At 50.0% G+C, this 14,400-nt stretch overlaps 1 protein-coding gene across 20 annotated transcripts in view; it reads right to left on the bottom strand.

Annotated features, from left to right (window-relative positions):
* Positions 1-14,400, bottom strand: part of Ssbp3 (single stranded DNA binding protein 3) — a 141,416-nt gene that overhangs the window by 99,274 nt on the left and 27,742 nt on the right. The window contains exon 1 of one of the 20 annotated variants that reach the window (XM_087551397.1): positions 1,813-2,474. In XM_087551397.1, the coding sequence (XP_087407523.1) occupies positions 1,813-1,959 (147 nt within the window). In that variant the 5' untranslated portion in view covers positions 1,960-2,474. 20 annotated transcript variants of the gene reach the window in all.

The following is a 14,400-nucleotide window of genomic DNA, read 5'->3' as shown; positions in this document are numbered from 1 at the left end:
CCAGAGGCCTCCCTCCTCTATCCACCACACACTCATTTCCTCACCCCACACCCAGAGCTCATAGGCAACAGCGGCTGCCAGCAGTGACAGTTCCTGCACCAACTAGGGTGAGCACAATGCAATGGGGTGCATCTGAGCACCCCAGTCATTCTAACACTCAGGAGGCTGAGGTAGGAAGACTAAAGGTTCAAGGCCGGCCTGTGCTACATAGAGAAACTGTTCTCAGAAAAACAACATGGCCTCATTCATACTACTCTGACCCTGTAGGACAGAGCAAGTGTCCCTGGGTCACTTCCTCCACAACTATATTGTCATCTGGGAAATGGTCTAGCTACCTGGACCTTGTGAACTGATGGGACAGCGAATGGGGGGAAGGCATGAGCTCAAGCTAGCCCCTGGAAAGGCTACGCCAAAGGCAGAAGCCTGCACTCCACCTCAGCTCCTTCCGGTGTCCTTACACAGGTGGAGAACTGCAGTCCAGGGAGGGAAGCTATAAGGAGATTCCTCACCCTGTGAGCTTAAAAACCTCAGGAAACAGAAGGCCCCATACCTGATTTTTTCTTCATAACCAGGTAGCTGGTTTTATTTGCTTAAGTTTTAGTTTATCTTCTTAAGCTGTCCAAACATTTATCTGAGCAGCTGAGCCACATGCAGGCTGCCCTAGGGGCTAGTCTTGCTTCAGTGGTATATCCCCTCAGTTCTCCCCCAGAAGGGCCTCCCACCATGCTTATAAAGCTGCGGTTTCCCTCAGGGCCACAACAACAAAACGGAAGAGGGCAGGAGAGAAAAATGAACAGTCTGAAAGCCAATGGTTGGCCTGCCCAGACAATGTCCTAGACAGAGAGGACGATAATCCTCACCACCTTCAGTCTGGGGAAGGAGGCTCCAGACCTTCAAGGCCCACTGCAGCACAGCACCCCTGCCAGGTCAGGTATTTTCTGTGAGCCACACTTCAGTCTGTATGACATGTCCATTTTCTATCTAGAACTAACTGCAAAGTGCTTTATTTACCAATCTGAGAAACAGAAACAAGCTTTGTCTCTCCTGACAGCAGCTCAGGAGGAGAAAACCACACAGCCTGCAGCCTGTGAGTAAGCAACATGTCTCCACCCGGCAGAAAGCAGCACAGCTCAAAGAAATGAGAGGAGCAAATGAACCAAATGAACCATCTGATGCCACATGGGTGAAGTTACAGAAAGAAAGGAGGGGCTGGAGACGGACGCTCAGCAGTTCAGCTCTTCCCGGCACCCACACGGCAGCTCAAAACTGTCTGACTCCCAGCTCCAGAGGCTCTGACACCCTCACATAGACATACATGCAGGCAAAACACCAATGCACATGAAAGGAAAATAAATTTATGAAAAAGGAAAATACAAAAAATAACAAAACAAAACGAAACAAAAAACAAACAAACAAACAAAAAACACCAAAACAACAAAAAACAAAAGGGGGGGCCATATTTGTCTTCTTTTATCCTGTAGCTCCTCCCTGCCCCACCACTGCCAGCCCTTTCTGGCCCTTAACCAAACAACATCATAAAAGTCAGGAAGGGGCTGGGGAGTTATGAGCGACACAAAAATGCAGCAGTTACCTCTGAAACCATCCTCTGGGCCACGGTTCTTTAATGTAACACACAGACAAAAATCCCTGACATCAGCTCGGCCTGCCTCCCTTCTCCCACTTAGACGTGCACTTCAAATCCCATACACTAGTAAATAAAATAAGGGGCGATGTTTTCAAAACAAAAACCCATCAAGAAGACACAGGGAGATCCACGGAAAGTGTCGCACTCTGTAGGAGATGGTGTCTTACCCAGACTCTGAATGGGATTTCCCAGTTGTGACACCACTCCAGGAGCTGGGGGACTTGCACTGGAGGAGAACACCTGCTCCCTGGGGAGAGCTGGACAAGACACCTCCCAGCTGCCAGAAGAAGTGTATGGGTGTGGTGCAGACTCATGGGCAAGGTGGGGCCTCAGGAGAGTTTATGGTTCAGGTGTTGCCCTATCTCAAATAGAACTCGGCCACACAGGCTAACCATGTGCACAGCCCACAGCGGTGTGAAAAACCAACCTTTCTCTGCCCCAGGCAGGCAGTAAGGACACTCTAGAGCTCGAGACTGCACACTACTCCAGTAGAGCACACTGCTACAAAGGCCATACGTAAGGCTAGAGCTCAGCACCTCCACTTCACAGATGGGAAAACTGAGGCCCAAAGCAGAGCAGGGTATCCTGCTAAAGGGTAAGGTCCCAGCTGCCTTCAAATCCCATACACTATTAAATAAAATAAGGAGCGGTGTTTTCAAGACAAACACTCCTCAAGAAGACACAGAAACAGACAATAAATCCCACAGACACCATGCTTAACCCAAGGTTACCATCAAACATGTGGAAGGTGGGGAGAGGAGATGGAAGATGATGGTCCACCCAAACTATTCAAAAGCACAGGCTAACTGCCTTTTACCAACCCTCCTCCTGCACACAGGAAAACCCGCTCCTTACAAGCCCCACCTCCTCCCTGCCCAGGCAGGGCACTTCCTCCGGCACTGAAGGTGAACCTGGCAATACAGGACTAAGTAGCTCCGCTTCACCAGCTGCTGGCAATGTCATCTTCTCAGGTCTCACACAACCCTGCCCTTGAGGAGTACAAACTGGTGGGGTCTGTGCTAAAATTAAAGCCTCCAGTAAGAAAGGCCTCTCCCAAAAGGAGCACCCACCACTTCCCTGGAAAGGGTGGTAGGAAATCAGGCTAAGAAGGATACACGTGGGGAGGGAAGAGGGATGGAAGCTTGCTGCTTCCCAACAATGGACAGTGGCACCGAGAGCTTCTGCGCACACTCACCAGGAAGATGCCGGGCAGCGTGAACAGTACGGAGATGAGGCAACACTGCAAAGTTAAAGTTAATTAGTTGGCATATCGACAGAGGCCCTATTGTGCCACACAACGAAGTAAGGATATCACACGCCATGTCAAAACGCCCCGGGCGGCCCAGGTGCCAGGGGGCAGGAGTAGACATGCTCAGCCGTGCCATGGGTTTGTCAGTGCGTGTTTCCTACAGGAGATGCACCAGGGATTCAAGTTTCTTCTCAACCTCAAGAAAGCAATGACCAAAAATACCAGTAAGGGTGCCATTTCAGGACCACAGTGAAAAGCGCCCAGTGGGGAACTGAACGAAGCAACACTGGTTTATGAGCTGCCTGTGAGGGGCGGAAGGGTAGACACCTTAGCATCTCTCAGACCTCTGACCTCTCTAGCCTTCTCCTTGCCCAGAGATTCCTGTGACTCTTCCTCCCCAGTCTTCTGTGAGATCTGATAGGCTGCACCTACCAAATGCTAGGAATGCCTGTCTGTGTCAAATCCTGTCTGGAACACGCTCTAGCTGTGTGACTGTGAGTACATTACTTGGCCTCTCTGCTTGTCCCCTCACCTGGGATGCTAATCCCAATTCCACTTCAGAGCGACTGGTTTGAGATAAAATGTTTGTCTACAGAGCACTCAGAAGGCTCTGAAGTAGTCTATGAAGGTCTCCCCGCTCCTTGGAAGGCACTTTCTCAGGTCTTTTGATGACCTCTTTGGATTATCTGCTTCCCCAGAGCCTTGAAGTCCCAAGTGCTGCGAACATCCTCAGATGCCCCCTGCAGCCGATTCTGTGTGTGTAGGTATTACATCATCACTGCCCAAACCACTGAAGGCAGTGCTGCAACATGGGGAGAATCATGGCGACTCTCTCCAAACCCTTCATTGTTCCACAGCCTGGGCCATCATGGCATCACCTTGGTAAGAAGCAGCTTCGTACCGGAACAAACCTGCTCCCAGTCTCACGGGCATCCCCTCCCTTGACAGCAGAAAGTCAATGCTCACTTATCACGCTACTATCCTAGGACCTCAACTCTGTGCCCAAGAGGGACCCATGACACCATTTACATCTTACAGGGTTTCCTAGGGGTCTTGTAAACAGCACAGAAAGTTCTGAGAGGCTGACAGTAGACTGCCCTCCTCTGCCACCTGATCAACTCAGTTCCGGATGATAAACACTATACCCAAAATTATCCCTTCTCCAAAACCATCATCAACACAGGCAGAAGAACAGAGAATTATCTTGCAGTCTATTTGGCCCCTAACTACCCTTCCCCTTACACCTCCTTCTGAGAGGCCAGTCATAAATGAGATCAGCAATACTCACACAGTAACAGTGGAGACAGAGACCTCTTTGTAAGCCAAGTCCCTGATGCCCCCACTACAGTCTAATCTGTGCCATCTTGCAAGGCTTCAAGACGAAATACATTCAAATAAATAGGTCTCAACTACTAAGCATGTACACAGGGGAAAGTATCTACATCTAATCAATTAATATGTAGTAAATCCCCACAGGGCCTGCTGCTAGAGTGGTACAGAAGTGAAAAGGGGCAATGCCCAGCTCTCTGGGGCCAGACTAGCCAGAGAAGGCAGCATGTAAACAGCAACAGGCCTCCCTTCTGGTTTTCCAGGACTGATTTTATCTGGACCAAAGCTGCCTCTACAGCTGGTCCTGTCCCTTCCTGCTTTATCAGGAACAATGTTAAGGATGTTCTAATGGACGTGCATGGTGTATGTGCTCGTGTGTGCAGCCAAAAGAGGATATCAGGTCCCCAGAAGCTAGATTGCCAAGCACTTTTGAGTTGCCAATACGAGTGCTGAGAACTGAACTCTAGTCCTCTCAAAGAGCTCAACAGCTCAGACTTGCATTTCTAAGTACAAGACCCAACAGTGCCACATCTAAGAGTACCACCATGCCTATGTGCTACTTCCAACATACGAAACTTACAATCATACTACCAAGCAGCTCAACTGGAAGACCAGAAAACAATTACGGAATGGTAAAGTGTGGCACAGCCAGCAAGGTACCAGTGATCACTAAAAGATGGGAAACATTAGCTGACATGGTGCCCAGTGACACAAGTCAGAAGGTCAAAAGAACATAATGGTGGGACATTCTGGGACCTGAGGAGTACTCAAACATGAAGGCCTGCTGTCTAGTAGGCTAGAGGCCCTCGCTGATGTCCCATCATGCCAGATCTCAGCCTTCGAATGGCTCAGCAGTGAATCCCCAAGAACCAAAACCTCCCCCATTTCTTAAGAGCTCTGGATACACTCCTGAAATGGGTCCAAAAAGCATCCCAGTATGAAGAGAAGGCTGGGTCCCTTAGTCATATAAGCTACTGCCTCCTAGCCAGGACCCACACACTGGAGATTCAACTGAATCACGAATATCTTTGTTGCTATTTTTAACAATGGAACCCAGCTTTGCACATGCTAGGCAAGTGCCCTAGCACTGAGTCACAGCCCCTGGCCAATCAGAGGAATCTTACACAGTGCTCCCTCAAAGGTGAACCCTCCCAGAAACAGGTGCACAAGGGGAAGCTCGAAGAAGAGCGGCTTGCTGGCAGGAGTCCCTGACTGCCCTAACTCACAGCAGTCCATTTTATTTTATTATTTGGGCTTCCCTGTAAGACTAGGCTTAAAGAAAAGGCTCTGCTACAAAGGGAACAGGAGCGACTGAAGCCCACATCACATAGGGTCCCTCTTGGCTGTTACAGTGGACTGTCCTTACATCTGTATTTTAAGTACAACCGTTCTTCTCAAATTCGGGTCAGCTGAACTTCCGCCAGCAGCTCCTTGGGTCAAGGCAGGAATGACTAGAGAGGACTTCCCGTGAACACAAAGTCAGATGACCATGACTTTATGAATGAGAGGACAGGCAGCCAGGTGAATAGATGAAAAACACCTTGAAATCCAAGGTCAAGAAAAACTAATGTGTAGGCTGACAGCAAGAAACTGGCTGATTTTTGAAGAGTTATGTGATCAAAAAAGAACAGGCATGAGTTAGGCGAGCACAGCAGATACCCCTGTGTCTGCATGGAGGAAAGATGAGGACAAAGAGGCAGGCGTGCAACTCACAACTGCAACGAGAACATCCAACCTGATGCATGGAGATGCCCGGAGCTGGACTACGTTCTCAGAACAGCAACATTTGCCAACCTCTTCACCCCAACCTTCTTAAGAGCCCCACATCCTAAGGGTCATACATAGTGTAAAGAGCCATCCTTGGACATCCCAAGGGGGACATCCCAAGAGACACCTATTTGCAGAGTGGAGCTCAAGATGTCAGGAGGGTGTCTGCACGTTCACTTCTTTGAGCTAGCAAGGTTCAAGCTTTCCGAGAGACATTGCCCCACCCCCACCCCCACCCCCACCCCCACCCCCACCCCCACCCCTATGCCCTTCTGGATCACCATCTGGCACTCCAAATCAAACGGCCCTCCTTTCCTCAAACACCAGGCACCACTCGTTCTAAGATTCTCTGGAGCCTTCCTGGAAGTTGGTAAGACTGTCTCTGCCAGGCAGGTATAGGTCTTCCAACTAGATTCCACTCACACAACAGCCAACTTTCCCTTACCTAGAAATCCAAACAAGTGGAAAAAGGGGTACACCCCAGCCAACTTCCAGCCCAGCATGTGTCACCCATGACAGGACAATGGCTGCATGTTGAATAGGCATGTTATTTGAATAATAATGACTCAATGAAATACTGAAAATTTCTAAACCCAAGGTTGGCAGAAAGTTACTGAGATCAGTTTGCAGCATCTGACTGAAGCCAGGAGGTACGCTCCAGAGTGTACCAAGCATTTACCATCTGCCCTGAACACCCTGACTAGTCCTGAGATTGAATTTTACTCTGAGCTTCACCATAAACTGGACATGGACGTGTGACTTTGGAAAGTCAGTAAAGCCCTTTGCCTTTTCATCAACAAAACAAGGTAATAAGCCTTGTCTATCACTGCCCCAGGACTGCTGGAGGGTGGTACCAATGAGCTTGTATACAGGAGACTATTGTATAAAGTGACGGGCACAGGGGGTTATTATATCTGAGGATTATAGTCCTTCTCTACAAGAGTGGTCCTGAGGCATGACACAGACCAGGAAAGGCTTCCAGATCACCAAGAATTAGCCAAGTGTGGGGTTGAATGGCCGTCAGCTCCCATGACACAGAACCGGACGAGAGCCTGGGTTTCCTGTCCCGTCATTGGGTCAATGGTGAATATCCCATGACTTCAGTAGTTCTTTCTGATCTTTCTCAGCATAGTTCCATATACAACACAGCCCTGACACCTGAACTCTCGAATCCCGCCAAATGGGTTTCCTAAGTGACCTGACATGGCCAACTACTTCTTCGCGGTATTGGGGGACAGGTTGATGTCACTGCTGCCAAGGATGCCACCCACAGGGAGCATACCAGCTGGCAAAGAACAAGTCTGCAGGGGTTGGGGATTTAGCTCAGTGGTAGAGCGCTTGAGCAAGCGCAAGGCCCTGGGTTCAGTCCCCAGCTCCGGGGGAAAAAAAAAAAAAGAGTCTGCAGGCAATCTTAGAAAGGAACACCTCACCAGACCACCATTTATACTCGCCAATTGCCAGACTCTGTTCCAAGGACATTAGCACATCAAGGAGAACAGCAGAAGCAAGTGCAGATGCCACCAACTTAGTCCTAGTCTCATACCTCACCCCACATGCTTGAAAGGCTATCTCAGGATGCCTTGACTAGCCTGGGGCCATTCTAGTCCCTAGGTTTTAACATGTGGGGCAATCTCTGGTACCTCCAGGTTCTGTGGCACACCCCATGTGGTTTATCTTGTCTGCCAATCACTAACTCTAGGTATACTTCCCCCCTTTAAGTTGCTTCCAATTCTAAGGCAAGGGCCAAAGAGGGGCCTTCAATAATTCATAATGAAAGCTAACACTCAACAACAAAAACAACCCCTGCTTACTGGTACTGGGCGCACACTTGTGTGCTGGGGGCAGTCTGACACACTGTATCTAAATCTAAAAAGCTCCTCCTGGCTTCCACAGTATGGCGGAATGCAGACAGGGGAGTAGCTGCCTCCAGCATCAACACCTTTCTACATATAATGACTACCTGGTAACAGAAGTGAGGGTAAGCAGCGGACCATAGCCCAACCTCAGACAGTCCAGAGCTGGCCACACTCAAGATTGGCCAACGTGTTTCACAGATGTGGGCATGTGGAGTTTATACATTCACATCACAGATAGGGAGCCTAAGGCAAAAAAGGCATCAACTACCCCCAATAACCAGCACTGGGAAGTGAGCTGAACAGATACACACATGCCTGGTCTCTGGAGTCTGGCTCTCGAAGCTGGATCCACTGGGCTGTAAATGAGAAGTAACCTCACTTCTCTGGGGCTGAGAGTACCAAACACTTCGCAGATTAGTTACTAGGAATTTACTGCTTCAAACATACAGCGTCAGGAGCCTCTAAAGGCCAACCACTAGCAAACCCCTGGCCTCAGAAATGTTCTCTTCTTCCTTCCTCTTTCCTACTCTTTCTCTGGGAACAGCTACATGCCCCATACCCAACCAGGAAGACACCCTCCCCCCAAAGTCTGACCACTTTCACCTTCTGCCTGTTTCCCTCCAGTGCACCCACTGGCTTACCTACCTGTAGACGATACTCAGCACAATCCTCACTTCATTCACCTCAGTGTTCTGCCAAACTCTAACAGTAACCATGTGACTGGGTCCCTACCAGAAAACCTAGACTGAGGCTTCAAGGGGACTGGACCTCTGAGCCCCTCTGGAGCTTACGGGTACTTCTTCCACTACCATCCCTTTAGAAATAGGAAAACTGACTCACCATACTGAAGAGCTACGGCTTAACAGTTAACAAAAAGTCAGTCTGTGATGTCTTCCACAGACACGCCCCCTAGCCAACCTTTCTCCCTTTGTTTTTCTTCCATTTCTGTCCTGTGGGGTACAGGGAGTGGAGTACATGCCTGCACATAAATCGCAATGTCCCTGTCTCTGATTTCCCTGTGATTGGGAAGGATTAATGTACACCAACGGCTTTATTTACACTGAGAGCTCCATGTGGCCTGTTCCTCCTTCCCAGTGTCACCAGCCTACACTCAACCACCACCTCCTCTTCCCCTCAAGGGCCCCCAGAACCAACAGGGGAAGTGGGTTGCTAATGACGACAGCCTTGGGAGCAAGGTGAGACCTCACCAGTATGCTGCTGAGGCTGAGGGAAATTTTGAAAAGCCTCTGGGGCCCTTTTCTGTCAGCCAAGGTAGCCTCTTCCCAGCCCAGGACTCAGTTTCCTTTGTTTGCAGAGAAAGGAGTCATCCTCCGTGATTCCAGCTAGAGGGCTCAGCAGGAGGCGACAAGTCCAGCCTCTAGAGGGTGAGGGTAGACTATGAGAACTCAGCAGAGGACTGTCAGGAAAACTAGGAAGGCCTCTCAATGGCCAGCTCAGCAAAATCCCCAATCTCCTGCTACCCACAAGAATGTCTGAAGCTGAAGACACAGTCTGACAACCCTGCTAGGGTCTTCCAGAAAGTCGTGCCTTTCAGCCATAATTCTGCTGGACAGGAGGGACAGACTGCTCCAAAGTTGCCCACAGTGTTCATATACATTGAGTTCATCCAAAGAGTTGACCAAAGGCACAAAGAGCCATGGAACCAAGGAACTCCCAGAGAAGTCAGAGCTGAGCAGACACTCAGCAGCAACCTAGACTGGCAAAATGCTGGTGGGCCTGGATGATCAGGACACAGGCCAGGCCAGGGGACAGAGCAACCAGGTAAACAAGAGGCCCCAGTCTCATGGCCACTTATGAGGGGGCACCAGCTCTGAGGTGTGGCTCTGTGCCTCTGCATGGAAAGACCTGTCTTTATTATTATTCTCTTCAGCAGAGCACAAAGGGGCCTGTTGCCTACCTGGTTTCTGAGACTATTGACAACACTCACTGTGTAGAGTGACACCACCTTCAATGATCCTGGTCCAGCTATGAACATCGTGACCTCCATTTCATAGGTAAGAATGCCGATTCAGAAGCGAGGCAATGGAGAAAGCCTGCACCACGCTTGCCTTGTCCCTTCTTCTGCACGAAGGGGGAGGGCAGAGGCAAAGGAGAGCTGCACTCGCCTGCCCTGGTGTACGAGAAACTTAAGGGCACGCCATCTCCTTCTCCATCCAGCCTCGTGAATCAGGGCGCGAACTGGTCAACGAGGCACAGGCTGGCTTTAAAACCCTTCCTTTATTGTTGTTTTGTGAGAAGACAACATCTTAAGCAGAAGTGTATACAGGAGGCTAGACACATTAGGGACAAGAAGGATGAAAACAGCCCTGGGGGGAGAGGTAGCTGGTGGCAGCATGACCCAGCCCCATTTACAGGAAAGATTATGGTCCTGTCCTGTAGCCTACCGACCAAGCAGAGAACCCACATGCTGCCCACCCACTGTCTCCATTGGCCGGCCTACTCTGACCCAGGCCAGACAGACTCAAGTACTCACAGGGGTGGCAATGCCCACAAACAGCTCGGAAGAAAAAGAACAGCCTCTGGGGCGCTCTCTCTTGCCTGGAGTGCAGAGCACAGTTAGCTACCCAAAAGGCATACGGCGGGCCAACCAGGCCACACTATTTAAGATCTGCTCTTGCCCATGCCAGTCTACTGGCCCCTCTCTGCCACACCCCCATTCTGAGATGAACTCATTACTGCCTTAGGCTCTTCATTTCCAGCAGCTACCCTTGGCTAGGAGTTTTGAAGGAAGTGTCAAGCTGGAGACAAGCTCCAAAAAACCATCTCAGGTGCAAGCATCTGCCAGTCTCTCCTGGAGCCTCCAGTTTCCAGACAGAAGAGACAGTTATGAGAAAAAACAGCTGGTAGCACACAAAACTACACCAGCTCTGCAAGAAAAACTAGGGCCAGAGCCTTTCTCTGACTCTAGTACAACAGGCACTACCAGTGGCAAAGAGCCAAGCAGCATGCAGGAACTGCAGGGAGGCAAAGCAAGGCCAAGAGACAAGGGACGGGAAGGAGGCAGAGTGGTAGACAGAAGAGATAGTACAAAGGAGGGACAGAAAGGGGACAGGGAAGGAAAGAACCTTCCTGCCAACTAAGCTCCTCCCCTAACAGAGCAAATGAGCCCTTCCCTCCCCGCCTGTTCTCCTGGACCCTCTCCATTCCTCCCCCTCCATCTCCATCTCATCATCTGCGCCCCCACCCAGGCACAGCGACCCTGCAGACAGAAACCTGCCCTACATCCCTGCCCCTTCCTCAAGTTCCTGGTCCTATTTCCCTCACCACTCTAGGACCCGCATGCTGGGTGCAGCAGTGCAGAAGATGAGGTAGAAAGCAACAGGAAAAGTAAGAGCTCCAGCATCCGGTTTAACCTCATCTCAGTCTCTTAGGGCACTTCAGTAGTTGAGGGCCACATGCTCAGTATCTGCTCAGCCTGGGATTCCTGCAAACCACATGGAAGTCTCAGCCAGGTGATAACATCGGGCTCTTCTAGTCTCCTGAGATACACTTTTGATCCTTTCACTTTCAGGTTATGTCAAACATCTAAATTGGGGATCCCAGCTCCCTCACTCCGGGCATATCAAGGTGGGTATTCAAAGCAGTACTTATTTACAAACGGCAATGCAAATCGTCCCACAAACCCAGGCACTGACACACACCTCAGCCATAGTCTAACACAACTAAGAACTAGAGTGTGAGACCTGTCACCCTGCAGCCAACACATGATGACCATGACGATGGCGCAGCCACAGACAACCTGGCAATGTTATGTGCCAGCTCTGAAATAAAACTATTAAAAGATAAAGCCTCAATGTTTTCTTTGAGTCCTTTCCACAGATTAGTAAGTCTTCTCTTGCCTCCTGGACACAGGTCCCCAAACCAAGGGCATTTTAAAAAGTACTCTGGGAGGGAGTGCCAGCAGACAGGTCACAGGCACTACATTTAACAGGCAGGCAATCAATAAATGGCCCAGGGCCAAGGGCCTCACCTCAACCCATTACTGATACTTGCCTACTGAGAGCTCAGGCCTTTCTCCAGGAATGGGTTCCCCACTGCCAAACCCAAACAGGACCCACTGTGGTCCTCCTGGCTTTCCCCACAGGTCTGCCTTGGCCTGGACTGACAAGCCCACAAGGTGACTCTGTAAACCAGACGTGCAGCGCCTGGTATACAAGGGTACATGCAGTGGGCACTTGTAAGGAAGCAAAGCACCATGCTGAATTCCTCATAGCCCTGAGGCCCTGCACTGCCCTGCTTGCCACTTGCTTTTAATGGCTGAAAACACCAATGCTGGGAGAACTATCAAGGTCACTCAGCAGACAAGGCTGCTGCCCAGCATTGCCCACTCCCCAACATCAGAACAAGGGGAAGGAACAGCGTATAGCAGCCATGACACCTGTTACAAGGCCAGCTTTCCTGTTAACAATGGGTCTCTGTGACTGCAGACAATTTCTAGAGACCAAATCACACATAAAAGTGAAAAGAAAACTCAAGCAGGGTGTTGACGATGAAGAAAAGTAGCTTCAGACAGTGGTTTAGGAGCAGAGAGAATGCATGAGGGTGAATTACAGTGTTTTAAATCTGTGTGTCATCCCCCTTTGTTTATTATTTGAACATGTACAGCTGAATTAATAAATTAAACATGATAAGCAGAGAGAAATACTGCAGATGGCAGTGAAGCTACACTAACAGGCCATGGCTGTGCCTGACTGGCCACTGCACAGCTCTGCTCTACCCCTGTGGTACTTCACAGGCCCCAGACTGTCAGGACAACACAGGACCAGGTCACAGGACACCCTGAAGCTAAGGTCCTTGGATCTTTAGAAATGAGGTGCCAGAGTTCAATCCACATAAAGAACAGAAGCAAGGCCTCCCCCATGTTCTTGACAACTTCATTCTGATATATTCTCCCCAGCTTTCTGTTTTCCTCCTTGAAGGTTTTTACTTATGCCCTTGTGACTGGTCTTCACTTATGATTGAAGCACTATCTTGTGAGCATGGTTCAAGTGACCATGTCTGGCTAGCATTAGCATGCCGAAGCCCTGGGTTCCACTGCCTACAAAATATAAACTGCCATTAGGCTGAGGGCTGTAGTCCCAGACCTTGGGAGGTGGAGGCAGGAGGATCAGAAGTTCAAAGTCCTCAACTACTGCACAGTAAGTTTCAAGCCAGCACAGACTTGAAACCCTGGCTTAAAATTTTAACAACAGGGGCCGGAGAGCTATCTCAGTAATTGGGAACACCGACTGCTCTTCCAAAGAAGCCAAGTTCAATCCCAGCACCCATATGGCAGCTGTAATTTTAAGACCTGACACCCTCACACATACATGCAGGCAAAACACCATGTACATAAAATTAAAATTAAATAAAACAAAACTCCTTCATGTGACAGATGTGAGTGAGGCTCTCTCAGAGGTCAGCATGTCCACATTTTGTGGTGTTTCACAGAGGGCTTAGGACCAGAAAGGCCCCAGAACCGCCCTGATCAAGAGTGAACCATACTGTGAAGCCAGGAAGGGCTGTGAAGCCAGCTACCACCTTGGGCCTGGCACAACCCCCAACAATGCTGCTCCCTCTGAAGGGGCTGCCATGGTCAGAGCCAACCTTCACCACCTTTTGGAGGCTTAAGGGGAAAACTGGGATCACTTTAAGCCCATGGTGCTGAAAGCAGCCTAAATTCACCAGCTCCTGGGCCTCGCTGCTTCTTGGGAAGCAGGCCTCAGCGAAGTTTCACTGGTGAGTGGCCTTCTGGGCACAAAGGGAGGAACCGCTGGGGGAGGGGAGGCCACAGAGCTGGAAGGCTGGGACAAAGGGGACAAGAGACAAAGGGACAGGAAAAGAGCCTGCTTTCTCCTCTGGGGAAGGAACTCCTCATTCACTCTTCCCTCAGCCTAGCATTTCACTAACACATACCTGGGCAAGAAAACACCCACTACACAAGAGGCAGCCCACTGGCCCTCCCAGTCTAGGCTAGACACCACTACCTCTTAGACCTTTTTCATCTGGTCGGGTCCCTTCTGGCCTACTTGATCAGCTAGTCAGCTGCCTCGTAGATGCCTCTCCAGCCCCAACCTGTGTGTTGTGTGTCTGTCTATTTTAGAGGGCTGGGGGGGGGGGGGGGGGAGCAACACACTCCCTACCTCAGACACCCTCTGAACCCCCCTGCCCACCCGGTTTTGCCTTTCTGTCCTGAAACCTGCTGTCTGCTTCGGCACAAGGCTGTGATAAAGATACACCAGTTCCCAGTTGGCCTTTGCCACAAAATCCAAGTGTGGCTGATGACAGCCTGGCTGGGTCTAGGGCGGAGACCTCAATGGGATGTCTTTGCAGTGGCTCTCAATTTTTTGGTCTTGGTTCTGATTTGATTTTTACTTAATATGGGCATTAACAAAAATCTGGCATAAGACAATGCCGAAAGAGAGACAGGCTGTCCTCACAAGCAAGAGAACCAGAAGACCCAGAGACCCCCTACAGAAGGTAATACCACCTCCTGTCTCCCACCTATGCAAAAATCTTGCTTTTCCTGCCTCATTCACCCCAATATGAGCCCC

Source organism: Rattus norvegicus, chromosome 5, assembly GCF_021556685.1.
Source record: "Rattus norvegicus strain SHRSP/BbbUtx chromosome 5, alternate assembly SHRSP_T2T, whole genome shotgun sequence".
Classification (NCBI taxonomy): Eukaryota; Metazoa; Chordata; class Mammalia; order Rodentia; family Muridae; genus Rattus; species Rattus norvegicus.
The sequence above is the reverse complement of the archived record's forward strand: the minus strand, read 5'-3'. Positions and strand labels throughout refer to the sequence as shown.